This window comes from Sinocyclocheilus rhinocerous, unplaced genomic scaffold (assembly GCF_001515625.1).
Source record: "Sinocyclocheilus rhinocerous isolate Xijiao unplaced genomic scaffold, SAMN03320098_v1.1 scaffold869, whole genome shotgun sequence".
Taxonomy (NCBI): Eukaryota; Metazoa; Chordata; class Actinopteri; order Cypriniformes; family Cyprinidae; genus Sinocyclocheilus; species Sinocyclocheilus rhinocerous.
In genome coordinates, this window is record NW_015653483.1 from 182,285 (window position 1) to 209,982 (window position 27,698).

At 36.3% G+C, this 27,698-nt stretch overlaps 1 protein-coding gene and 1 long non-coding RNA gene across 2 annotated transcripts in view; one reads left to right on the forward strand and one right to left on the reverse strand.

Moving 5' to 3' along the window:
- LOC107716310 (uncharacterized) lies at positions 1-9,763 on the reverse strand. Its single transcript, XR_001637189.1, has 3 exons — positions 9,659-9,763; positions 3,427-3,575; positions 1-136 (listed from the first exon to the last, which is right to left on the reverse strand). It is a non-coding gene; the product is annotated as an uncharacterized LOC107716310 (long non-coding RNA).
- Positions 8,518-27,698, forward strand: part of LOC107716309 (FA complementation group L) — a 21,586-nt gene continuing 2,405 nt past the window's right edge. Inside the window, exons 1-8 of the mRNA XM_016522680.1 lie at positions 8,518-8,572; positions 11,209-11,265; positions 11,435-11,532; positions 15,325-15,421; positions 17,585-17,653; positions 24,887-25,037; positions 25,165-25,248; positions 27,453-27,498. Of these exons, the coding sequence (XP_016378166.1) occupies positions 8,531-8,572; positions 11,209-11,265; positions 11,435-11,532; positions 15,325-15,421; positions 17,585-17,653; positions 24,887-25,037; positions 25,165-25,248; positions 27,453-27,498 (644 nt within the window). The 5' untranslated portion in view covers positions 8,518-8,530. The remainder of the gene's footprint in view (positions 8,573-11,208; positions 11,266-11,434; positions 11,533-15,324; positions 15,422-17,584; positions 17,654-24,886; positions 25,038-25,164; positions 25,249-27,452; positions 27,499-27,698) is intronic.

Below are 27,698 nucleotides of genomic sequence, written 5' to 3' on the forward strand. Positions count from 1 at the left end.
ATGTTATGTGAGGGTGGTGTTGAGTTGATGAGGTTCAGGTAGCCAGAGAGGCAGCTGGGCCGCAACAGAGGATTCTGGGTGTGAGAATGCGAGCGGTGGAACCCTCTGGATCCCTGCCACTCATCTGGCCACCTTCCTAAGCAGGGCAGAAAATCAAACAAGTAGGAAAGAATTAAATAAAAGCAAGAAGAAAAATGATTTCTTATAAATAGCAGGCTTCGCCAGAAGGCATAGGAAATGAGAGCAGCGAGGCGCAGGAGAGGAGCTTGAGCTTGACACGGTTCTTAAAATTGAGAGGGGGCGGAATCAGGGACCTATTGCGCAAAATGGCTCCAACCAAAGCAAGGATTAGTGTTCCTGCCTCCACAGCCAAGATTCTCCAGAACAACTAATCACCTTCAAGTTCTCTCGGTTTTTTTTTTTGTTTTTTCTCCTTTTTCCTCCTCACTGTCTCTCGCTCTCCTTCTCACTCCCTTTCTCTCTCTCTATCCTCTTTAAAGTATCATTTCACCCCTCACAGCCATTATGGCTAAAATTAAGCAGAGAGTGTTCTGCCAGCACCGATTAGACACATCCCTGGATCTGCGCTGAGGAGAAGGTGTCATGTCAGTTACAGCTCTGAGAAGAAACGTGCTTCACCGCGACAGTCTACACTGGCAGGCTGAGAAAGTGACGTACATCTGTGCCACTCAGCGAAAAGACTTGTGGAGAGAATAGTTTTGATTCGGTTCTGAGGGCTAAAATATCAGCCGGCAATTAGAAACGAGACGGAACAGCTTACAAAAAGTTGTGGAACGTTTTGTGCGAAACCGTTAATAGACTCCAGCGTGTGTTACACAACTCAAAATAAAGACAGATAATATACTTTCAAGTGAGCATAATTATCCTGCAAGAATAAAAATGTACATGTGTTTACAGTCGTATGAATATTCTAGTAGCTACAATTCACTTGAATTCATTTACTACAAAACAACGGTTTGCATATCAGTCAAAAACATGCGGTGATCAATTAGCTTAATACAAAGAAACAAACAAGCGCTTCTTTGTTGTTGCTTAAAAATACAAAATGCAGACATCAGCAAATCTCATTCACACTTTAACCCAGTTACAACAAAAAGCCAAAGAAGAAACTGAAGTTTCATAATTAGTTATTGCAAGGATGTGCATAAGAACACATGTTTAGGCTACTTCATTTATAAGCAGAATGAGTGTTTGTACACCTGTTTAATGTGACATTCTGTGAGAGATCTGCATCTCACAAGCACAGCTTTGCTCGCAAAAGGCAGCGATGATATTGATAAAACAGACGTTTTATAATCACAATGATCTGGAGAACTGCACTGCCACAGAAGATTTAAATTAGTCTTAGATAGGTCACCTTCAACTTTAAGAGTTTTGTCTGACCTTTAGTTCTTTAATGTCGAGCTGCTGGTTTCAAGAAGGAAAAAAAAGTAGAGGAAGAAGGATGGCTGTATGATTTCTCCTATTCAGAGACAGATGAAATGGGCCCTGCATACTTGCAAATGACTGGGAAATATGCAAGTAATTTACCGTTAAATTCCATAACAGGAAAACCTAATTGTACAGCATGTCCAGCCTAATTGAATTGTTCTACAAGTGCATTACTGTTATGGAAATAATACTGACAGGAGTGATAAGAGATTGAATGAGAGACACTGAATGAAGAATAAAACTGCTAGGCTAAAATAAGAAAGAAAAAAAATCATACACAGGAAGTGATTCGGATCAAAAGTCTAAAATGAACAAATTATTATAAATTAACAACAGTAATAATCAAATCTTGATTATGCTTATGTATGCATTAAAAATAAACAACAACAATTAAAAAAATAATAATAAATGCTTCCAAATTAGAAGCATTATAAATTACAACACTACTCATCCAATCTGATGTTTCGACTTACAAATGTTATTATAAACTACATATTAAAAAAAAAAAAAATGCTACATTTGCAATGTAAATAAAACACTAAATAACAAGTTCATTCTGGAAAGGCCCTCTGCTGGACAGAGACTGAAGTGCAGGTGACCCTTCTACAGTTTTCCTGCAGTACCTACTAACAAAAGCATCAGCCTGCGTCAAACCAGGCTGTCAATTTCAAAAAGAAAGGTGTGTTTGCATGTGAGATGCAGGATGCACAGAGCAAACACGTATAAAGAAAATTTGCATCCACGCTTGTGTGCACCAAACACATTCAGCCAGTAAATACATGCTGCCAAGCCTTTCTTACAAATAAAAATTACACACAGATACATACATATTTACATGTATGCAATTATGCACGTATAATGCAAAGGTACGTATGTGCTTTATTGTATCAATATACTTCTAAGTTGGAAGCAAGAAACAAAACAATCTTGAAATATTTCTGCTGTGAATATTAGCCTTCGTTTGATTGATTGATGCAAAGCACACATGCAGTTATATTGAAAAGCTCACGAGTGATAACGTCGAATTGGGAATGTAATATCACCAGCATTTCCAAGAACTGCCAAATCTACATTTATGTTACACTGACAAAAAAAAATAAAAAATCTCATTAAATCACATCACTATTAAGCACAGGAACTGCCTAAATATAATGAACCTTGTGATCTCAAGCCACAGTATCTCTTTGACAGCAGGTTGTTTCAGCAATGATAGGTTAATGTAATTTCTCTTTTGTTTTCATTCAGTCATCACGGAAGAGATGTCCTTCCATGATGACACGCCGATGGTGAGCAACTTCATTTCAGCCCTGGAATATCTCACGCATGTGACAACATCTTCCTTTGTTGCCAAGAGTGTCGAACTGCTTTGAACTGCCGACTGACAGAATAGGGAAGCCATTCCAAACGCAAATGTAAATTATTGTTACTTACACGTTTATTTAACCCTCTAGACACTGTTCTGTCCTAGTATGCGGAGGAATTCTGAAATCATGTTGCCCTCTTTTGGCTGGCATGTGCGACTGCAGATTATTTCCTGACAATTACAACTGCTTGAAAATGTGCAGATATTTAAAAAAGGATAAAGGTGTGATATCATGATACAATGCTGAAAAATGAAGAATATGAATGTGAGATATTTGAAAAATTAAACAGATATGACAATGTTACAAATATAACGGTTATGACCTTGCGGTTGCCTTACGCAATATTGTACAAAAACGAATTACTGGATTTCACAGATGAATTCAACTGCAACGACCTGTAGAAAACCTGTAACAGAAACCCTGTAAAAGAAAACTTAAAAAGAAAACCTGTAAAAGAAGCATAATTTAAAAATGAATAAATAGTGACTCGCCACACTAGGCCAAACTACGCTGTAAAGGACTATTAATGAATATTTCCTTTTCATACCAACTCTATTCCAAACACATTTCTTCCTGTGCTTTCATTGCTACCGTCTCATTTCATACTCACTGTCTCCGCCTTCCTCTCCCTCACTCCTCCTCAGACCTGTGGGTCACTCCAGCAGGAACAGGAAGTATCCTTCCTCCTTTCCAGAGCTCACCCCTTCGTCAGTTTCCCCAGCGTTCTCCCAGCATTCCAGTCTTTGATTTCCCACTCGTCTGCAAAGATAAGAAACAAACCCCAGCAATGGGAACTTTCAGTGAATATCCTTTTCAGCCTTCACACCTACTATCTGTTTTGCTTTCTCTTTTTTTTCCTCCCTCGTTCATCTCTGAGCTCGGGGAAAGTGAAGAGGTGGGTAGTTTATTCAGTAATATTCAGAACGGTTGATCTAAATAAAGATGCTCTTCAAATTCCAGTGTATGTCTAATGGTCTATCACAGAGGGAGGATTACTGATCTGATTTAAAAGGCTAAACAATGCTGAGTGGAAAGGAGGAGCGGAAAAAGTACTTTTGTGGTGACAGATGCACTATCGAGAATTTCAGTGGCTCATATTTCAAGCTGGTGAAATAGAGTCATTTAAACGGCCTGTACTGCCCAATATATAGCGTTAAATAAGCGATAAAAGCTTGGCGATAAGCAACCCGCCCCGCACTCTCTCCTTGCAGCTGAATCGATACGGCCTGTGCAGCATATCATTCATCTCATAAGTATAATGAATACTTGTGTTATTAATCTCATCTTTATACAGGGGTAATATGATAGTTAATTTAGCTCAGTTGAAATGAATGGAAATAAGTTAATCACAAATGCATCGCTTAGGAAAAATCAATTCGGGTGAGATATTCTAATAAAAATACGTATAGGCAACGAGCGCTAATTCCATCATGCATAGAAACCAATATTTCACACCATTCATCTGACTAACGCACAAATGGAATATTTCACACTCTTTTCTTCAGTGAAAACAATATAGATTTTGATTTGCTTGCGAACAATTTTAATAAAAAGCTATTGATGGGATATTGATTGGTTAGCTCACAGCACAGCTCGTGGGCCCAGTGTGCAACAATCATTACGCGCCATGCTTTTGGGTTCATTTCAACTCATATGGTCAAAAAAGACTCCATATGCTCTTGGCCCTTTGAACACGTTGGGATGCTTTTTCCACAGCGTCCTTTAAATCAAACTCTATTGTCAGGATGAGCCAGAAGAAATACTCAAATGTAGCACTGCTCCAACATCCGACTGACCATGAATCAAGATATGCTGAAACAAAAACATGTTGGCCAAATTGATACTTTATATCAATGTAATATAATATAGAAAATAAGAGTCATTATGTGTTGGCGGTGCACTATGATTTCCACCATCACTGAAACTTCAGTAGTACATAAGTAAATCCAATTTAAAATTGGCCAGTGTTTTAAGTCTTTTCAGCTTTAATTTTCCAGGAATCACATTTATACTGTAGTTTCAAAATTTGTGGCATCCCTCAAGGCTCCCTGAGAGGTTCCTTGACTTCTCTCCAGTCTGTACCTTCCTTTAAGAATGTGATCACTACACTCAAATATCTTATTTATAACCATGTCACTTTGTAAAATCTTTATTAGTGTGAACATATCTTTTAAATGTGAGAGCCACTGGAGTAACGGCAATAAAAGGCTGGAGAGGGATCAATGCTGAACGCATTACGCCTCGGCACAGAGACTTGGCTTTAATAATCAAAAAATTGATCCATTAAGCTCAACCTAATTCTTTGCCAAAATGGGAGAGGTGCTCAGTTTTCAACACATGGTTATGTGAAGAATTGCAATTTTTCACAGAGACTCTGGTCTAATGACACAATATTGAAGATGAAATGGGCTCATTACATCATAAAGACAGACAGAGACAGAGACAGACAGACAGACAGACAGATAGACAGATAGATAGATAGATAGATACATTCATGTATAGAGCAAAGACTGTTGTAACTTTTTTTGAAGTGACCTAACATTTACCAAGCCCTTCTCACATGACTGCGATCGTTCTCCACACACACTTCAAAGGTTACCGGATGTGCCTAATTCAAAGCTGTAAATGAGAGTTCTACTTTTGAATCTTTAGGATTTACCAAAAAATATGAAACCTTATCCATGCCACTCTGATGAGCTGGAGCATGTGTGTCTATTCAACTGTGAATGAGCAAATAGCAAACTTTAAGAGAGCAAATGATAGGGGGAAGTGGATGAAAAGGAGCACAAAGGAGGTAAACAACCAAAACCCTCTGAAACAAGACCCATGGCAGAGTCGTTTGGACCTCTGTGAATGCGCAGGTCGAGCATTACAGTGCAGAGACACTTCCTCTGTGCCGTGTCCCTGGGCTGCCACTGCAACTCAACACCAGCGATATCGATCGGACTCCTAAGCCTCCACCAACCTGGTCAAACCCGAGTCCTTTCTGATATTTACCCACTAAAGTATTCCCTTCTGCTAGCGCTGCCAACCCACAAGACATGGAGGGAGAAAAAAAGTCAATTATATACAACGTGCTTGGTATCCCCTCAAGGATGGAATCCACCCTTTCTAATCCGATCAATTCATGTCAGACAGGAGGCTGGATTCAGTGCTATCTCTGAAGTCCTGTAATCCAGGCTAAGTCTTCACACTGCCTGCCTCACCTCCACAAGAAAAGGGTTTGGTCCAGAGCGTGATACAGCAAATTAGCCGTAGTGTACATTCAGACACACTGTAGTGGATGGGTGCCAGTGTGCTAACAGCTAAGCATAATTGGATAAGCAATTCAGCTAATTCCGACTATAGTCAATGCTACAGTTGGCACATACAATAAAGGGGGACTTGGGGCTAGTTGTCACACTTTTTATTTTTATTTTATTGTTGAAAGCATTTTTGAAAGTTTATTTCTATATTAGCAGATGTGTTGAAATACATAAAACAATAAAAATATGTCATTTCACAATAAAATAAACAGTAACAGAAAACAAAAATATTTTTATGAAGTCATTTTTTTAAAGATTTTTGAAAGATTTTCAATTTCTATAATACTGAAATAAAACAATAAAAAATATGCCATTTCATGATAACATAAACCGTAACAAAAAATATCAAACCATTATTTTAGCCACAAATACAGCACAAATTTAGCCATAAATTAAAAAACATGACAATTTGCCCCAACCTGACCTGATCTTTCAATTAAAACCTACCTTCATTATATATACTTGACTCTTGAATGTTTTATTACATTTACTTGTTTAAACATTAACGAAGGCAAAGATATGATGCTGTAATTTTAGTTTGGTGAACAATTTCCAAAAAATATTTTAATTTAAGAGGGTTTTAAACTAGATATTTGAAAGGTGTGACAATTAGCCCCAGTCTCCCTTATTGTAGATATTCACCAAGGTACAATCAGATTTTTTAAAATACTTTTTTGACTTTTAGTCACTGGTGAACTATATACAAGCAGTATATAACTTTGAAGTATTTGGCTGGTGGTGAGACATGGGAAGGTGTCCCATTACAGACATGCAAAGGCTAACGGCCAGTGCGCACAGTAAATGATCAGGAACGAGGAGAGAGTGCTGGGACATTTTAATTTCCACTGACATATTGTGCTTCATGTACAGTCTGAATGGCTCCATAAAGAAAGTGTAATGATGGTCCAGGACCCTGGCCAAATAGCTGACATGCACGTTTTCCCTGGTCAGCTCAGCACCAGGTTTGATCCGTCTCATTACACCAGTCATTCAAATAATGGGCAGCTATGGGAGCTCTGGTAAAGCTACAACTAATACACATGCCAAAGTCTACATCATAGTGGTTCATTCTCGCTGTCTGCTTAGTATGCACAGGTGTTCAGGGCTGAGAACGTAAACATATAAATCTAGATTTCTAATTTATAACATACTATAATAAAATTATATAAACAGATATAAAAAAACTATATAAATAGCAAAAAATATATATATTTATTTGAAGAATTTCTCAAATTAATATATAGTTTAGATTATCTAAAAAAACAATATATATATAAAATAATATCATGTTATATATTATATTAGTAAATAAATACTATACTAATAATAATAACAAAAAATATGCAATATTCTTAATATAATCTTTTTTTTTCTGAAATGTTCTCTAAAACTTACAAATACTAAATAAAAAATGCACAAAACCCATTACAATCAAGCATGTTCTAATCTGATCGTATATGAGAAACTGGAGGAAGCTTAGATAAATCATCACCTATAAAAGGATCTCACGATCCACAATCTAGCAATAACGATATATTTTCAAACCGGTTCGTAAAAACAGCATTAAAGCTTGTCTACCGAGATCGGAAAAGAACAATAGTCCTTATTCTCATTCAGATTAATGCATGGCAAGGGGAGAGAGAGAGAGAGAGAGAGAGGCGCGATAAATCGGCCACCCCTGCTCTTGTCTCGCTTCAAAATAATCTGTTAGAGAGAGAGGGAGAGGGAAAAAAGCAGGGAGCAAGACCCACACGATGTAGTTCCAGCCAATTGCATTCCAGAGAAGTGACCATGGCTGGAGATAAACAATGCACAATAGATCACGCTCCTCAAAAGGTATAAAAGAAAAGCAGATGCCGCAGGAATAAGGCAATAGCAGGAGAAAAGAAATAATCTGCGTTTCTCCAGCAATTCTGAAAAGCATAATTGTTTAAATCCTTTATTCAGGATTGCCATTAACCCTGTGCAGTGTTCGGCTGTAACAATCTGCATGTGAAGGGAAATAGGAACCCCTCTCTCTCTCTCTCCCTATGTGAGGTTGCCAGGCTCACCCTCTCCAAACCACAGTCAGAGCCAAAATCGCTTTAAATTGTTCCTCACTGTCGCAAACAAAAAAAAAAGCATTTAACACTCACCCATTGTGCAGGGACTGATCTCTCAACCACTCTAGCACCCCGTCAACACAAGCACAGATATCCTTCCACAGATATGTAAACAGCCCACTAAGATTTCTTTGTTTGGATTTTGAAGCTGGGTAGATTTGCCTTTGCTGCGCTTGCTTTTACAGCTTAGAAGCAGGTGGATGACAAAACATCAATCTCTCCAGGCACAATGTGTAGCACGCACGCTTGACACTCTACACAAGCAATATACAATCACACACTCCGCAGATTGCATTGTTGCTGGCAAATGAAACGGCTACTTCATGGATATCAACATATTGTGAAGCAGGTACAATAGGAAAAGGAAATAGTTTGCAGCTATTTCTCATCATTCTAGAAATACGTCTTAATTAACACGCAATGTTTGGCATGGGGGAAAAAGCTTTTTCCCTATGCCTCTAGGGTAAAAAGACCAGATTTATGATTTGCCCTGCCTAGATTTATGCGGTACCCTAACTAGTTAAAGTTCATTATTTTCTTATGAATTTAAAATGATTAATAATTAGCTCTCAGTTGTAATAATGTGTGTTTGCTTAAAGGCAGCCTTACTGAATATTTGAGCATTTTTGGAATTAAAAAAACACTGCATATTAGAGCCTGTGATGTTTAATGAAGAGGGAATTAGACATCAAAACATTAATCCATAGACATCTGCATCCATAGCATCAGAGCAGAAAATGACAAGGACAGGGTAAAGTTATTATTCACGTTTTATATTTTCACTAGTATTAATGCAAGACAGATGCTGTCTATTGGGGGGAAAGAAATGTTTAAGTGGAGTGTTGCCACAAAGGAAACCTGTCAGAGAACAACTGATATATGCTGACATTTGGGATATTGTGGCTATGTGTCACACCATTTAGCCCAGTGAATATTTCTCAGAATCAGTTTCTGTATGAACACATAGACACCATAATCTTGGCTACAAATAATAATCATCATCATCTTTAAGATTTCCACCGTTTTGCCCAGTTAAAACAAATATTTAAAAGATCATTTATCATCACACTGAAACATGCCTTAAACAAGATATCAACTAGATGGCCCATTAAGGAGCCTCAGCAAACTTCCAAGGGGACGACATTAATTACTTTTTATTAAGTTTAATTGTTAAAATAATCTAAGTCTAATCTAAAAAGCTAAAAAAAACATAAATAATATAAAAACATTCATTTAAAAAAGTAATTATATTTAAATGATATTTCAGCCAAAAAAAGCATTGTTAATTTCATATAGGCTACAAATACTCCGTTTCTGTATTTGTAAAAAAAAAAAAAAAAAAGGGTAAAAATGTAAACCTACATCGACCGATTTCCACAAATAATTTACTACAATATTGTATGATTTCATAAAACGTGTGACAATTTGCCCCTACCTGTAAATGTCAGTCCTGAAAACACTGTTCAAGCTCTTCATAGTTGACTATATCTATGCAAGTTTGGGTTTATTGCATTCACTTGTTCACCCAACAGACACAACAAAAAATATGGCGATACTGGAATTAGTTTGGAGGACGGAAGTCATAAAACTGCTGCAAAATGCTCCTAAAATAACGTTGCATCACACGGGACCTAGGGCCTACCTTTTGCACTGTGTGTAGTTTGCTTGGTTTGATTTTAATTAAAGAAGCGAATTAAATCATCCATCAAATGATTAACTAATATTAAACTTCACATATTGCGCAATAGCACCTTTATTTTACGAGATGTTGAGATTCTGTACACTGCCGATATATTGCAGTGATAGATTTGGTTATTCAAATATTAACAGTTAAACAGGCCTTATGTGGTTAAATCCTGTTGCAAATTAGTTCAAATAAAGTTCGGTCATTCAAACTTTAATGACGTCAGCGACGCTCGAGTCTTTTCGCGGGAAGTTACTTTCGCTTTGCCTGTATCACAATAGTGGAAGAAGCTTCTGACTGCAGCGATTGAAATGTTTATGCCTGTAAAGCTTTAGTTTGTGTTTATATGTTTTAGTTTATTGTCGAGACATCTAAATAGGTGTTTAGCTAGCGGTTTATATTCAGCCCGTGCTTTGACATACTTATTTTTCATCATGAGCTGTTTGCTGATGAGAGAAAGCCCTATGATCATTGCGCTTAATAAGGAGAAGACAGTCTATGACGGCTTCATCACAGTACTGGTAAGAAAAGTTTCACATCTCAGTTCACAGTCATGGTAAAGAAGACAGCGTAGGTTGTCAGCTGCGTTTACAGTGTGGATATGTAATGTCGTGTGAATCGTATACCAGTGAAGCGATTGTCACAAGTCTCACATTTTTCTCATTATTTAATCTTTGACAGGAAAAAGACTTCAGGATAAGAATATCTCTACCGCATGATCATCAGATGAAACAGGCAAAGTATGACTGAAATAGTATTTCTTTAATAGTAGTTTTTTCTTGTATGTGATGTCCATCGAATATTATTTCTGTGTATATTGTCTTTGCCTTTTTTATTGAGGTAACAAAGAACTTAAACAACATGTATCAATCAACGTGAAGAACATTACACCATATACAATTTATGATCATATGTAAAATGTCATAAATAAGTAAATAATAAAACTCAATTACACTAATAACAAAATATTCCATATTGTAAAATATTGCAAAAATACTCTATACTAATCAGTTTCATATTTGTACTTTTTGATAAAGCTACCAAAGTGCTTTTAAATTAGTGAAAAGCTTTTTCATTCCATTTAAGTTTGTGTATATAATATTGAGCCAGTATATTTAAGTCACGTATAAAGCGTTGATTTTTATTATTGTCATTTTAACAGTTTTATTTGACTTATGAATTTAAAATGATTAATAATTAACTCTAATGGTCACTCTCATTAGTCAAATGACAGGTGCTGGTTTTGAAATTCTGTATGTTCTACTTTAATCACAGTATTTGTATTTATTTTCTTTGAACAGAGGTTACAGCATTCAGCTAATTTGATGGCTTTTATCCTGGAACTCAGGACAGTATTGGTAAATATTCTTAAAATATTGCATGATTTATCCCCGGGGTTGGACATTACCATATTCATGTTGACAAATGTTATACATGATGTAATGTTCAGCATCATATTACCATAATAAGCACATGAGTCCCGCAGATAGAATAAATGATTCTCATTACGAGCTTGTCTATTATCAGGAAGTGGCATTGAAGAGCCAACCAGGATGTCAGTCTTTCTCACCACCTCAGTATTATTCCCAGCTGATAACAGAAATGGAGATCTTAGGATGGGATAAGTATGATGTTTCTATTGGCCTAGTGCTTCTCACATTGCGTTGTGTTCTCTTATAATTACATACAGTACAAATCCTTTGCATTACTGTAAATGTGTAGGACATTAATAGCACGTACTTCTGTCATCAACTAAAGTTACTATAGTTTCATGAAAACAGCCTGTCAGATTTCTTGCTTTGTAATAGAAGAGGCTAATGTGGTGTCTGTCAGCCATGTATCAAGCTGTGATTTCACTAGGCTTCTCATTTTCCACTTTCTATTAATGTCCAAAGATATAATTATGATATTAGCAAATGCAAATTGGTCTAATTGGAGACCCACTCTCAAGTTTAATGGGGAAATGTAGGCTGAAAAGTTAGGCTGGAAATAAGGTGCACGTTTCAGACCTGAATTGCGGTCAGAAGTATTATACACCAGCGCTATCTGTAAATGCACTTGAGATTAATTAAGATCCTTAATTCGTGTCTCTGTTAATAGCCTCAAGTCCGGCACAGTAGCGGACCCTGATTGGTTTAGGAAGGGGGAAGTGCCGCAGAACCTGGTCATTTTAATGAGTTTTAGTTGCCTTGAAGAAGCCACGTTTACTGTTAATTACTGTATAGATGGGGTCAGGTCTGTTCTCCCCTCTTATCCCCAGAATAGTTCAAAAGAGTCAGATATTTAGAAAATTACAAAACATCAGTCTCTGGCTGCTTTATAGTGCAGTCTAAGTATGCTATTTGGAATAGCACAGCAAAGCGTTAGGTCATAAGTAAATGAAACTTGAATATTTTGACTTTGATCCCATTTTGCTCCCATTTCACTGTGAGATATTGCGTTTGTCATCTGAAACGGTTCAGATTTTTTTAGACAATTGGTGCATGGGAGCCATGGTGAGAGTTTGTCACACCTTGCACATGTATGAGAGAGAAGCACGGGGCCTCTCGCTGTGGTCTTTTAACACCCCGCCAAGATAATGACACCTGAGCAGGTTTCCTATTGGCTGGTCTTCTCACCATCTCACTCTAGCCAGCAGTTATATCTTAAAACCCATGATCCCTGGTGGCACCTGTGAGAATGGAATAACTGTACTATTCTCAGCAGCTGGCTTTTTGCATATCTGGAAAGTTGTGATGAAAAGTCTTCGCAAATGTGGCCTTGGCGGTATTAGAGTTTGTGTTTTCCTCATCTTACTCTTCCGATTTTTTTGTACAGCTTTATACTTTCATCTATGGCCTGTTTGTATGCAAACATGCCAAATGTTCCTTCGCCATTTATGAGGGGAGCTGATTTTCTAGTTGCAAATGTAATGCTCTCATCAATCCTCCCAGCAAGACATCGAGCCGTCAAGCTGTTTCAATCAACTGAGGTGAACGCCAGCAAGGCCTGATACTGTGGCGGGAGATCCCTGTAGAATGCAGAGTGGCTGAATGGGGTTCCAGCTCACAAAAGAGATCTCAATTTTGAGGAAATGAATGATTGGTGTGATTTTGTGCCAAAAGCTCATGTAATTGAATGCGATGCAAAAGATTTATCCCATTGCTTCATGGGTTGTGAGAGAAAAACACAGAGCATTAAGGACATTTTGAACATTGGAACAGAGAAAAAAAAGATAGTTTGTAGGTGGATCTGTCAAAATGTTTGCATTAAAAATTACAAACAGTGTTCACAAATGTTACCACCAATGTCACCATTAATGGTTTTAAAATAAGCTAACAAAGCACTTTTTAAAATGTAATAATATACATTCATAAAAATCTATAAAATAGCAGCTGTACATTATACATTTGCATTCACTAAGCTTACATACAGGCTTTCTGTTGGTCTTAAAAAAGTCTTAATTTGCCTTTCTACAAATTAAGGCCTTTAAAGGTCTTAAATCAGAGCAGACAGTTTTAAATTATAATAGTTGTTACATTAAATGTTGCATGCATTGCAAAAAATGAATATCTTCCTCAGTATTTTTGTCTTGCTTTCTAGAATAAATATCCCATTGTCCTTAAATCAAGATACATTTGCTCGAGATGCAGAATGAAGTCTTGTTTTCTGGAAAATTTAACATAATTAAGTGAGTTTATGCTTAAAACATGAACAAATATCAGTTAGTGGGGTATGAGAACTTGTTTTCCTTTTGAATTAAATACATTTTTCTGAGCGCATTGGCAGATATCTTACAACATTGTTCTTGTTTTAATCAAACTCTTCATTTTGATCAATTTCACAGAAAACAAAACTTCTTACGTCATTGTACTTCTCAAGTAAGTGTCTCTTGATTTAAGAATATTTAGACATTTGCACTGGAAAACAAGACAAATACGGAGGAAGAACATTACTTTTCTTCAGTGTGATCACTTATGTTAAGTCATTCTATATTTTATTGGTTGGGAGTGGTGGTATTAAGTTTTTTTTTTTTTTTTTTTTTTTTTTTTTGGATAAACAGACAATCACAATATGCATTAATATTATTTTACGCACAAATGAGCAACTGCTTTGTGATAATTATGTCACTGAAATTAATAAAAAAATAAATAAAACAAGAATTTGAATTGATGCACTTGTTGACACTGAGCTTGAATTTAAGAGTCAAGAACTAAATCTGAAACTAAAACTAAATCCACAAAAAAAAAAACATTTTTGTTACCTGAAATAAAGTAACCGTTAAATGAAATAAAATAAAATGTAAAAAACTTTATTTCACATAGTTGCCAAGGCAATATTTCTCATTTTCGTTTAATTTAACGATGTATTTAAATACCTAAAACTGAATTAAAAATTAATAAAAACTATATAGACATTTATAAAATAAACAAAAACTACTAAAAATGACAAAACCACACAACAATGACTAAACTTGAACTAAAATTTAAATGAAAAAGGAAAAATAAAAATTCAAAACAACTGCCCAAGAGATAAGAATGAAGATGTGTAATTATCTAGCATGTACCAGAGATGTCTCACCTCATCTCTCCAGCCTATGAGACAGGTGAATGATGCCTCTCTCCTCAGCTCCTGCAAGACCTCATCCACAGCCACTGATCTGCTCTCAAAAGTGTCAAGTCCGGAGCAGAAGGTTATAGTGCTCCCATATGGTCTGAAGACAGCAGGAAAACGACCAAGAATTGATGCTACTTTTGGGGAAATCCATCCAACCTGTTCTCCAGCCACCTCAAAACGTAGACAGCTCTCTAAACTAGAACCTGGAATAAATCAATGCATTGATGTTGAGTAAATGAATGCACTTGTATATCAATTGTACATGTATATTATATTAGTATATTAGTCAATTGTAAACAACAAAAATAAAGTAATAAAATGTTTCCCTTGCACCTTGAATACAGAATAGTGTACAGAACTTCAACAAAAAAAGTATTTAAAAAATCTATATGAATTATTTCCTTTTTTTTTTAGGTTTTCTTGACATTTACATTTTTTTTTTTTTTTTACAAATTAAAATAAAATTTGAGCCAATAAAGTGTAGAAGTTCTTCTCCCAGAGTTTTTATGTGGATCTAAGTGCTTAGGGACAGAATGTTGATATGTGATCCTGCAGTTTTAGCCGATGGGAACACTCAGAGTAAAGTGTGCATGAATGGACTAACCGCGATATGCTGTTATACGACTCGTAAATATGCTGCTGAAATGCAAGTGTCATGTGAAGTGCTGGAATTTTAGCAATAAATCAGCTGTGGTCGCTGTAGTCGATTCAAGACTTTCCGCACTGTTGGCCGGGAGAAAGAATTGTGTAGGTCTGACGAGCATCTTTAAATGAAGAAATCAACCAAAACCATGTGTGGTGCTATTGATCTGTTTTGGCAGACTGCTCTTCATCGATGCAGAGTTCCGCACACTCAAGCTGAAGGCAGAGGACTCTGCAGGTCGTCAACACGCCATTGCAGTCAAGCTCAAGTCCAAGGTGAAGCCAAGGGTCAAGCCCTATTTTATTTCTTATTTTCTCTGTTTTTATTTTATGGTCAGTTTAGCATGGTCCTTATTTAAGAGTTTTGTGATTTGCATTCAGTAAAAACTAGGTTCGTCAATTTAACACAATAATTTAGTATGATTATTTATATTAGAAAAATAAATAAGATTTATTTATCTCTTATGCTTACCAAAGCTGCATTAAAAACAGAAATAGTGTGAAACATTTTTACAATTTAAGATAATCGTTTTAGTATAATACAATTTAAACTATAATTAAAATTTAAACGTTTGAATGGTGTGAATGGTGTGTGTGTGTGTGTGTGTGTGTATATATATATATATATATATATATATATATATATATGTATGTATATACTGTATATATACTGCAATTTATTTATAAACTGTCAAAATTGAGCCACATTTTTCTAAATGTGAAAACCTCTCCTTTTTTATTAAATAAGTTTCATATTAGGGTTCACAAAAAAAGAAACTTAAAATATTTAGTTAATTTGCACATTTCTGATTTTTGTGGGTCACAGATGGCTGGACTAGTTCACACAGCTTTCTGTATCAGGATTCTCAGACTCAGCTGGACTGCAGAAGGAGCAGAACTTTGGTTTAGTATCTAACTTTAAGCATGTGGCGCTAATGTACTGTGACTGTAAGATTATGTTGAGAGATGGAGCTGTGAGATTGTGGCAGGGCCTGAAGGAGAGGTGAGCGAGTGTGCAGGGATGCGGTGGCACAGATAAGACCACGAGTGATCCTCATAAGGTGATTACAGGGGCCACAGAAGAAGCAGAAAATTGTGGCGTGTGAGTGGTTTAGTCTGAAAGTCGGGCTGTGTGTGAGTGAGCTCTGCTTGGCATTGCAAGTGGTGGCATGGTATAGATGCCAGTGGCTCCTTGCGGACACTGCACGGGGTCCTGATGAGATTCAGCAGGGCGTGAGAAGCCCCCTGTGCCCACCGTCCTGCTGGGTGCTAAAAATAGCCGTGATCTACCCACCTCACATCTGCTCATCTTCCCAGAGCCGGGCACCTTTCACGAGGCCCTCCGTCACCCAGCAGCAGCTTACTCAACAGGAGCCAGTAAAGGCATTTCTGCTGCTGGTGGAAATGTGGGTTGTGGGGTCATACACATAGTTGTATTATTGGTTGAAGCGTGGAAACATATGTAAGAGAATTTCAAGCTTAAAGAGGCTCAATAAGAAAGGTCTTCTGGTAAGTTGTCCTAGTAATTTTATTACTATAAGTGTATTATTAATATTTTTAACAGTACTTGTATTCATTTATTATTTAATTTTATATATAAATAATATATAATGTTATATAATATGCACTACTGTTTAGTATTCATATTATATACCATTGTCATTATTCCAAGTCTCTTATGCTCCTTAAGCCTTACCAAAATGAAGAACAATAGTACCGCAATCACTGTTTTTCAATTTGAATATATTTTAAAATGTAATTTATTCCTGTGATGGCAAAGTTGAATTTCCAGCGGCCATTACTCCAGTCTTTAGTGTCACATGATCCTTCAGAAAAAATTCTACTGATTTGGTGCTCAAGAAACATTTCTTATTATCAATGTTAAAATCAGTTGTGCTGCTCAGTATTATTGTGGAAATGGTGACATTTTGATGAATAGAAAGATCAAAAGAAACAGCATTAATTTGAAATAGATATCTTATGTAATATTGTAATTTACTGTCACTTCTAAAAAAATTAAAAAAAATTGACCCCAAACTTTTGAGTATACTTTTTTTTTATACTTTTTATAATATTATAATTATATTATAATTATAATTACTAGCAGGAGCCATCATTTCATTCAAATTGCCATTTTTGCCAAGTAGATTAAAAGTAAAAAAATCTAGTTATAAATAATCTAAGCATGTTTTTTACAATGTTTTTCACTAAATAAGCACAAGGAAGGATGATATTTAATAATTATATACATAACAAAACGCAGTAATAAGCATTAATGCATTACCTTTTACACTTTAATATTTGAAAAACACCATTCCAGACTTCCATGAACATTTTTAGTGATAAAAGCATGATGCATCTGCTAAATTACTACTTGCTTACCATATATACTGTTTTAAACTGTGATTATATATCTCTGTCTTTTTTCTATCTGTTTAGTATCCAACTGAGGCCCCAGAGTTTTCTGCAGATCTCCCTGTTCCATTGGTCATCATGTGGACCTCTCAGGTAGTCATAAATTACTTAAAACTTTTTGAACAGAACAAATTGTTATTGAAAAGTTGATTTGGCTTTTTATCATATTACCAAAATTGTCCTTTTTTTTTTTTTTTTTTTTTTTAGAAAAACAATGAAAGTGCAATTGTTTTAATTAACAAAGTGTTTGTTTGTTTTTGGCATTTGAAGGAGTGTTTTTCTTGATAAAAGGTGTTCCGTTCCACCGCCACTTTGATGTTGCTTCCATAAAAAACAATAACTCCGCTCACAAAGGCTCAAACTGTGCCAAATAAACTGACAGGATGGCGATCTGGAAGGCTACATATGTTAGCAGCCTCTAATGAGCCTCGACGAGTTTCCTCTTACGTATAACAATTAAAAGCGAGAACGGAGACCCATTTTTCACTGTCGTTTCTTTTTATCATCGTCCTATGTTTTCGCCTCCTCCCCTGAAAAACAGGCTCCTCTTCAGTCATACGTTTGCTCCAATTACTTTGAGGTGGATGAAAGAGACTTGGCATATTGCACAGCAGTGGTGTGAGTTAGGGAGGGTTGTGCGTTGTGTTGGGTGAGGGATGGCAGTGGAACATGGCTCTCTGACAGAGAAGACCAGCTCAGCACATAGCAGCCTTCTGTCGGCTGAAGTCCTGCTGCGCTGCTGATGTCTTGATTCATCTCCTCTGTTCAGGGAAGAGAAAGGCCTGTCTGCCTGCCTCTCACGTACCATCTGTTTACTTTCATTTCAGACATGACCAACTGTGTTTATATGTAATCCTTGTGTGTTTTTGACAGTATTAGACGCGAAAGACAACTTTGTTGTAAAAATGTTTAACCGGTATTGCTTTAAAGAAGATGGAAATAATGTAGTTTTGTGACTGCGCATAAGTGCAGTGTCCCGTGAGTGTAACTCTACTGCTGAGCTAACACTGATGTGAATGCATGTGGCGTTGTACATTATATTGAGACTGAGGGAGACGCCTGAACTGTAGCACGATACAACGATATTTCTTCAAAAGCAGATTGTGGAGACATTTTAATCGTTCACTATCAAAAATCGTCATAGCGCACACCCCTAACTACCAAGTATAATCAATCTCACACAGACAAACAAGCACAACGAAATCACTTCACACTATTAAGCGGCTGTGTTATGAACATGCAAAACTGTATCGGACGCAATATGTCGCACTGTACAGCCCTGTTTCCGTATTGCGCAAGTGTAAAGCTCTGTTTCGGGGATTACGTCTCTTTATATCAGGCAACCCAGTTGTGTTCCTCTGCGGCCAGATTAAACCTTGTTGTAGCCTATATATATGCTCTATTCATTCTTTTTTAGAAACCTCGCACTTTTCTACTCAATTTTAAACGTTGTAAAATTTTAAACAAATTAAGCATGGTCCACTGCTGCACACGTGCCACAATATCGATACAGGGCCAGCTGTATCGATACTCGTATCGTCAAATCTCTGTGACGATACATCGTCGTATCGATATTTTGAACACAGCACTACTAAATGGTCTAAATTCCTTGTCAAAGGTATCCATTTATTAGCTATACTGAGATACCAATGACCAAGACTGTGTTATTGATTCAACCCTATACAGTGATAATGAATGATTACCATATTCATGTACATTTATGTTTATATTGTACTCTAAGGTACTGTGCTTCAAAGAATGGTAGTACTCATTTAGAGGTCATTTATGACTTTTCCACTATGTATTGTGTGTTAGTATAATAATAATTTGTTTAGCCCAGCATTGCTTCATTGCGTGGTGGGTCCTTAACAATCACAATTATAGACTATGAGCATTAAGGAATACATATTTCTCTGTGTGCAATTATTGATTTATTTACTTGACACTTGTTCACTAAATGACTGAAAATGCACCATTGAACATTATGAGGAGGGACCTAATTGGGAGAGTTAACAGAACAGTATGCATGCTGTCACCTCACTGGGGAGGAATCCATTGTGCCGCTCCACATTTCAGGCACATTTCCAAGAGAAATTCAATTATGAGGACATCTCGCCTGCACCATATATTTAAATAAAAGCATAACTATAATCACACAACCGGCATTAATTGGGAAATAATTGCTGTGTCTTTGCACCTGTGCAATGCTAAATTGTGTGTGCTGTATTGGCACAATGACCCATCATATTTGTTTTATGCTCTCCTTCCTATATCGAAGCATCCTATCCTGAGTGGCATCAGGAAAAATCTCATTCACATTAATATGTTCTAGTATTAAGAAAGACCAGATTTATCCAGATTACTATGCTGTTTTTCTGATGTTCCTATCTGCATATCCCTTGCCTGTCTTAAAAAAATAAAAAAAAAAGTCATTTGATTTGTTTTGTTATGTTCAGTTACCAGCTCTGGCTGCTCCATTCAGCTCTGACTCTGTGCTCTCCAATTTAACATGTATGGAAATGTATCAGCGAATCAGGCACATAATCAACATCAGCACACACAAATTATGTGACAAAAGAAAAACACATGAGATCTCATCCTCTAAATGCAGCCAGTTCTGTCCCTCTTAAATCAGCTGAGATTGACTGTATTATGTTGTTGAGATATTACAATGCTTCAAAATTACTGTTGACAAATGTGATTTAACATCTCGCAATCGAAAATCAATCTAGTTTTCCTTTGAATCACAGCAAAAATACACCGACCACTAAAAATACACTGCGTTTTTTTTATACTAATATCTAATAATCCTTATTTTTCAGGGTAGAACAGGTTAATCAGCTGTTTTACTGTGTTCACGTTTTAAGCTACAACTAACATTTTTTGACCAGGACCCTCAAATATGATGAGACCCCCTTCTAAAAATAATTGAAAGCAAATCTTTTTAAATAGATATCCATCCGTCCATTCTTCAAACTATTTGTCCTATTGAATAAGTCATAGCAAGATATACAGTGGGTACGGAAAGTATTCAGACCCCCTTAAATTTTTCACTCTTTGTTATATTGCAGCCATTTGCTAGTGTGTGTGTGTGTGTATATGCATTTTACTATGACTGTAAATATAAATAATACATCAGTTAATGTCATAATACTCATTTCCACCCAGTTTTTAAAAAGCAGAATGAAATAAACTAATTTCAAATTCTCACATTGACTTTGACAGCCCTAAAAATATGTTTTGTTAAAAAAATAAAAATAAAAAAACTTTTCCAGAGACTTTCCCCTGGTCTAAAACCACTGGTCTAATTAAATTGATAATTTAAAGATATGATAATTATAAATAATTAAAATATCTAAATTAAAATATCATTTAGTTTTGATTTTGAAAGTTTACCTTCAGCAGTATATGTGTACTTACAGTGCTTATAGCATATGGGCGCTTAGTGTGGCATCATTTTATATATTCAAAGTTTTGATAACACACAAAACGTTCATTTCAGTTGTTGCCTTTTTTGATGCTAAAAAAGACTATTCATATTTATCATCATTAAAAATAAAGCAGTGGTCGTGCCTTTGAGCAGAGAAGATCTGGTGTCCAGACTAAAGCGTCCTGATTTTGGGCTGAGATTAAAGACCTTGAATTGGCAGTCGGGTGGAAAGCGAGGAGTGTGGGTCTGAGGTCACAGCGGTGTGGGCGACCTGTGCTGCCTCACTCTGACAGCATGGAGTGAAACGGGGCCAAAGCCCATCAGCTGTCAATCATCAGCTGTGATTTATGAGCGGTCATACTCAAACCATTAGCTCTGCCTCACCACTGGACAGCTCCAAAGGGAACAGAGGCCTACTGTGTTTGTGTATGTTAGAATTAGAGGAAGCCGTTATGCTGAACCGTAGATGGGTCGTCTGTGGTTCTCTGTGATCAAGCGCTATTGCTGAATTTCTCTTGTTTGCTGATCTATGAGTTTTGGTCTTTTCCTGTTCAGTCACTTTTTATATTTGATTTGTTCTTGGTTGGTGCTTTAATCAATGGTTTGTTGACAGGTAGTTGATGAAGACTTGGCAGGACTTCAGTGGGAATGTTTCTTTTTTCTTTTTCCTCCCCGAGTGTTGATGGCAGAGGGCTGAAGAGTTTGTATAAAGCAGTGATATGAAACCAGACATGTGGACAGTATCAACATTTTCCATATGTAGAAGTGTTCAGGAGTTATTAAAGACAGCCTAGCCAATGTCAGACTAAAAAAGAAAAAACCCTGTTGTTCCTGCAGATCAAGAGTTGCACAAGATTTTAAAAGGATACTATTTCTAGCATCTAGGCACTTCTGAGAGTCGGGAAAACGTTTAAGAGTACAACCGCTGACTGAGAGGCTTCATGTTCATTCAAACCGAAATGTTTGAGCCAATTGGATTTTAAATGCAACACAAAAAATCAAATATTAAAATATGATAATTGATTAATTGCATGACTATTCAATGCATGACTAAATCAAAACTTGATCTTCTGGTAAAATGACAGACTTGTCTCTGCTGACGTATGGCAGACTTTTCCGATCATTTAGTCCGTTTAAACCGCGACTGCAAGCTTGCATTCTTATGTTATTAACAAACAATGACTAGAACAAGTCCCCGTCCTACACTTTTGTTCTTTTCTAATAATCTGTTACACTCGGATGTATGTCACACAATACACCAGGAAGAAAAGATCTGATGCTACTTCCTTTTTTCTCTCATCACCTCCCTAATGTCGCCTTTTGACTTTTCTTCTGTGGAAAAAAATAAATAAATACGAATTATCAGAACTGTTCTTTTCCATGCAATGATGATGCATGATAATCATTGGCTGTCAAGTTCGGTTGCATTTTTGTTTGATTAACAATTTGGTTGAGTCCACCTAGGACCCCAGTGGGTAGCTGTTTGTAATGTCTTATCAAACATAAATAAACATTAAATTAAAAAAATGTATAGGGTACAGATTAAGCTAGCAGTCTAATCAACTAAAGGTGTGGTCACATTTAACACCGTTCAGCTAATTTTTGCAGGCGAAATCCAGTCATTGCAGTTGGAATCCAGACAATGAGGAAAGTCTTGTAAGGGTAAAAGATTCCTTCAAGCAGATTTCACAACGGGTTCAGTTTTTTCCACTGGAATTTGCACATTGACCAATAGCTATGGCGTTATTTTAATGACATATGTCGAGAGTGCATTATTGTAGCGCGAAAGCACATTAATACAATGCGCGAGCGCGAATCTCTCCGCTCGCGCGGATTTCTTTTGCTCTCGCACAAAACCGGACGCGCGATCTCAGATACACGCTGCTCTCGCCCAGAGAGAGTGCACGCACTTAAAACGTGTCTCCTCTCACTCAAACTGTGTCCTGTGCACTCTCAAATCTCTCTGTGCTCATGCGCTATAGATATGAATTATTTTCGCACCTGAATTAAACGTTGTCAAAGGTTATCATTATGCACTTTTAAAAAGTAGTCTCAAAACAGATTTGTGCAGGGCCTTTCCTTGATTTTTTTTATTGTTGTATTTTTGTTTTAACATAAACTGGTTATTGTAGCTACTTTGTTTTACTATATCTTTTATGTTTGCATTTTGATATTTTCTGCAAATGTACATATGCATCTCTCTGTAAAATAGGCTACTTTGTAAACACTGTTTTAAATGGTACTATATAAATAAAGCTTTAACCAATCAGACCTCCACAACTGACCGATGAAAATACTACGTGAAATATAATTGGCTGAGTGAACTGAACCTGGAATTCTTTTGACAATCAAATATGGATCTTTAATTTCTTTCCAGTTGAATAATATTTAGCAATGTTAATTAAATGTAGCCTATAGAAATTGCCAGGAATTGGGTGCTTGGATGATTTGTACATAACCTCTGTCCAACTGGTTGGTCTCTGAGCAATTTATCTAAAAACAACATATTATAGCCTATGGCCCTAAAGACTTTATATAAAACATCAATGTTATGTCATAATATGTCAGATACCTCAACTGAATTTAAAATCATTGCAATAAATTCTCAGTTAGTATGATGGCAACAACTCCATCAAGTAACAACTCCTCAACATCAAGTGCAAAAATAGATGTAAATGATGCAAGAAATAACAATAACAAACACTGGATTTAAAAAAAAAAAATCCCAATAAATGTCCAAACAGCGATGCTATTAGAGCAGATTTTTTTTTTTTTCATGAAAAGCCACTTAATATTAGCTACACATTCACTGGCACTCTTCTCTAAAACAGTGAATATACAGTTATATGACAGTTACATGTAATTACATTGTCTGCAAATGCATTAAACCCATAGAATAGAATGTAGTAATGTTATGGCAAATATGAAAAATTCATTATAGTGTTATATTTGGTCTCCAAATCTTAAGTATAGGTTTAGGGAATAGTGCATCTGACCCATATCTAAATAGTTCTGTCTTAAATCAGAAGATATATTTATATATATATATATTTCAATCCAAGTATATATATATATATACCACAATATATATAGACCTATATGACCACATGAATTTTAAGAATCATATGCTTTTTTGTTTGTTTAGATCGTTCAGAAGGGTTTGACCAAACTGTTAAACTAGTTTTTTTTTTACAAATCATCCAAACACCAGTTTCATTTCTAATATTATGACTAAGTAGTATTAAATTGTAAAGACATTACAGATCCATCTTTGAAATCTGATTGGTTGATAACTTTTGACAACATTTAATTCAGGTGCGAAAATAATTAATATCTATAGCGCATGAGCACAGAGAGATTTGAGAGTGCACAGGACACAGTTTGAGTGAGAGGAGACACGTTTTAAGTGCGTGCACTCTCTCCGGGTGAGAGCAGCGTGTATCTGAGCGCGCGCGTCATTAAAATAACTCCATAATAGCTGCTTGATTTGAAAGTGACTTCTGTGTGAGATATAATTCATACGCATTTATACACAATTGACAACAGACATTGGACCTTTTTCACAAATTTTAGTTGAAATTAATATGATAGCACCTTAACCGTATGCTAAACTAAAAAATAACAACAACAAAGAATAATAAATATTTCCATTCACAATGTGGTCCACAGAAACAAGAAAGTTAGACAGGTTTGGAACGACATGAAGGCAAATAATAATAAAATGAAGGTAAAAAAAAAAATATATATATATTATTATTCGTAAATAATGAATTTTAAAAATTTAATTAAATTTTTTGGTGAACTGCCGCTTAGTGATAAACATAAGTCAAATACCACCTCTCAAGCAGGAAAAATACATCTGAGACTAATTCATTGCCCTTTTCTTCTATACCCAGAGCACTTTAGCCAATGTCCACAGTCAGTTCCTGCTAAATGTGGAGGCTCTGTCCGAGTTCTGGTCGGTGCTGGATGAGATAGATGAGCAGACATGGGTACTGGAACCAGAAAAACCCACAAAAGCAGACTCCATGAGAAGGATCGCCATTGGTAACATTACATTCATATTACTACATTTAAATCTCATTATTTGCAGATCACCCGCCATCCATCCAACTATGCCCATCCACAATCATTTCCTGTGATATTAAGCTGCCATATCGCTGTTCTTCCCCAGGAAACAATGTCTCAATAAAGGTACAAATTGACCCCAGACACCCCAAAATGCTGCCGGAGTGCTGTTTGCTCGGGGCTGAGCACGGTAGGCATTTTTCATATCTGCAAATCTCTGTTTATCTCCATACAGCTTTTATTACGGTTTCCTGCATGTGAGAGGCAGCTCGGATGTGAGAAACTCGTACCTCCCTCTCACGCTCTTGTTTTTCAATTACCTCCGTACATAAGTGCACATGCTGTAAATGCTTTACTGCATTTAGACAGGAGCGCTACAGCTGGAGCGGCCGAGCTGACAGCCCCGCAATATGTTTGCGGCGCAATGTGCTTTTAGATTTCGAGTGAGATGGTGCTGGAATGGAGGTCAGTTTGCACTATTTAAGCAGCCGTGATTGTTTCTTTAAATCCAAGGTCATGCTTGGCTGACAATAGCACACAGAACACATTGTCAGTTGCCTAGCAATGTTATTCATTGATATTAAATCCACACTTCAGTAGTCAAGACGGTGGCAGTCGCGGACACTCCGAGCGTGGGGTCAGACAGAAATATTGCTTTTTGCATTTACAAATGACAAACAGAGAGTGTGGCTATCACGTTCCTCCCAGATTGATCTCTCGGGTGGAACAGCCATGATGAGCGCGTTTTATTTGAATTATTTGAATATTTCCCTTTCTGTCAGACTGTTTGTCACAATGGGAAATGCCCTGTTCTTTCGCCCGCTCTGCTGTGGCATTTCTTCGAGAGAATAGAGATTAGAGGTAAGAAATGACACGGCTGTGCATTGTCTGTCAGTGCTCTCCGATCAGGTGAGGAACGCTGAATGAGAGATGAGGTAGAGTTAATTGAAACTGCTCGGCTACATTGGGGGGGTGAGCGCAGTTCTTGCCTTCATATACAACACTCCCTCGGGCTTGTTTTTGCCATGCAGATTGATTGATATGATTTATGTTGATGGCGTTTTTGTCCCCCAGTGCTTTGCAAACATTATGAAGTCCAGTGTGGATCGCTATTACAAAAAACATAAATAAGTCTCTATGATTTAATAATGAATAATTGAAGATGTGACAGAACAGATAACAATGCGCTCTGTTAACTAGGGTCATCATTCTCGGGTGGAACAGCCATGATGAGCGCGTTTTATTTGAATTATTTGAATATTTCCCTTTCTGTCAGACTGTTTGTCACAATGGGAAATGCCCTGTTCTTTCGCCCGCTCTGCTGTGGCATTTCTTCGAGAGAATAGAGATTAGAGGTAAGAAATGACACGGCTGTGCATTGTCTGTCAGTGCTCTCCGATCAGGTGAGGAACGCTGAATGAGAGATGAGGTAGAGTTAATTGAAACTGCTCGGCTACATTGGGGGGGTGAGCGCAGTTCTTGCCTTCATATACAACACTCCCTCGGGCTTGTTTTTGCCATGCAGATTGATTGATATGATTTATGTTGATGGCATTTTTGTCCCCCAGTGCTTTGCAAACATTATGAAGTCCAGTGTGGATTGCTATTACAAAATACATAAATAAGTGTGTATGTTTTAATACTGAATAATTTAAGATGTGACAGAACAGATAACAGCTTACTTAATTTAACAATTCTCAATAAAAGTTAAAGGTTAAATGTCCATACTTGTTATTTTATTAAATAGTAAATAAAAAAATTAGTTGACATAGTTACATTTTTTAATAATTAGTTAATATTTAAATTAATGATTTAATTTAAATGAATATGGATTCATATGGATATATTTGTAAACAATATACACAACCATTAAAAAAAAAAAATATTCGACAAAAACACATTAAATTGATCAAAAGTGTCAGTAAAGACAACTATAGAGTTAAAAAAAAGATTTTCATTTCAAATAAATGCTGTTCTTTTGAACTTTCTATTCAAATAACCTGGGGGAAAAATGTGTAACAGACTGTTTTTAACATCAGTGATAATAAGAAATGTTTATTGAGCACCAAATCAGCATATTAGAATGATTTCTGAAGGATCATGTGTCACTGGAGAAAGCTGAATCAGCTTTGCCATCACAGGAATAAATTGCATTTTAAAACATATATTAAAATAAAGTAATATTATTTGACAATATTACTGTTTTGCTGTATTTTTGACCAAATAAAAGCAGTCTTGGTGAGCTTCTTTCATAAACATTAAAAAATCTTACCAAAAACATTAAACATTGTTTATTAGTATTGTTTGCTAGTATCAACTTAATACTGAAGCAGCTGTACTTTTGACTTTTGTCACTATAATTCTGTAATTATAACTCTTGCTTGTGTCTTTCAGTTGTCACTCCTTTAAGGAATAAGTTGAATGCTAATATGCATTTATGGTAAGCAAATAATTATACATTTCTGTTTGATTCTGACTACTCTTTTTTTTTCGAAGGAGGTTGAACATGATTAATGAGGAATCAAAGTGGATGTTGCATATTTCAATGCAAATTTGCCATTTCATGTGCATGCCGCACATATTGTTCAGTGGATATCTGTATTACAGTGTAAAATGAATCAGAAACCACATGGTGAGAAT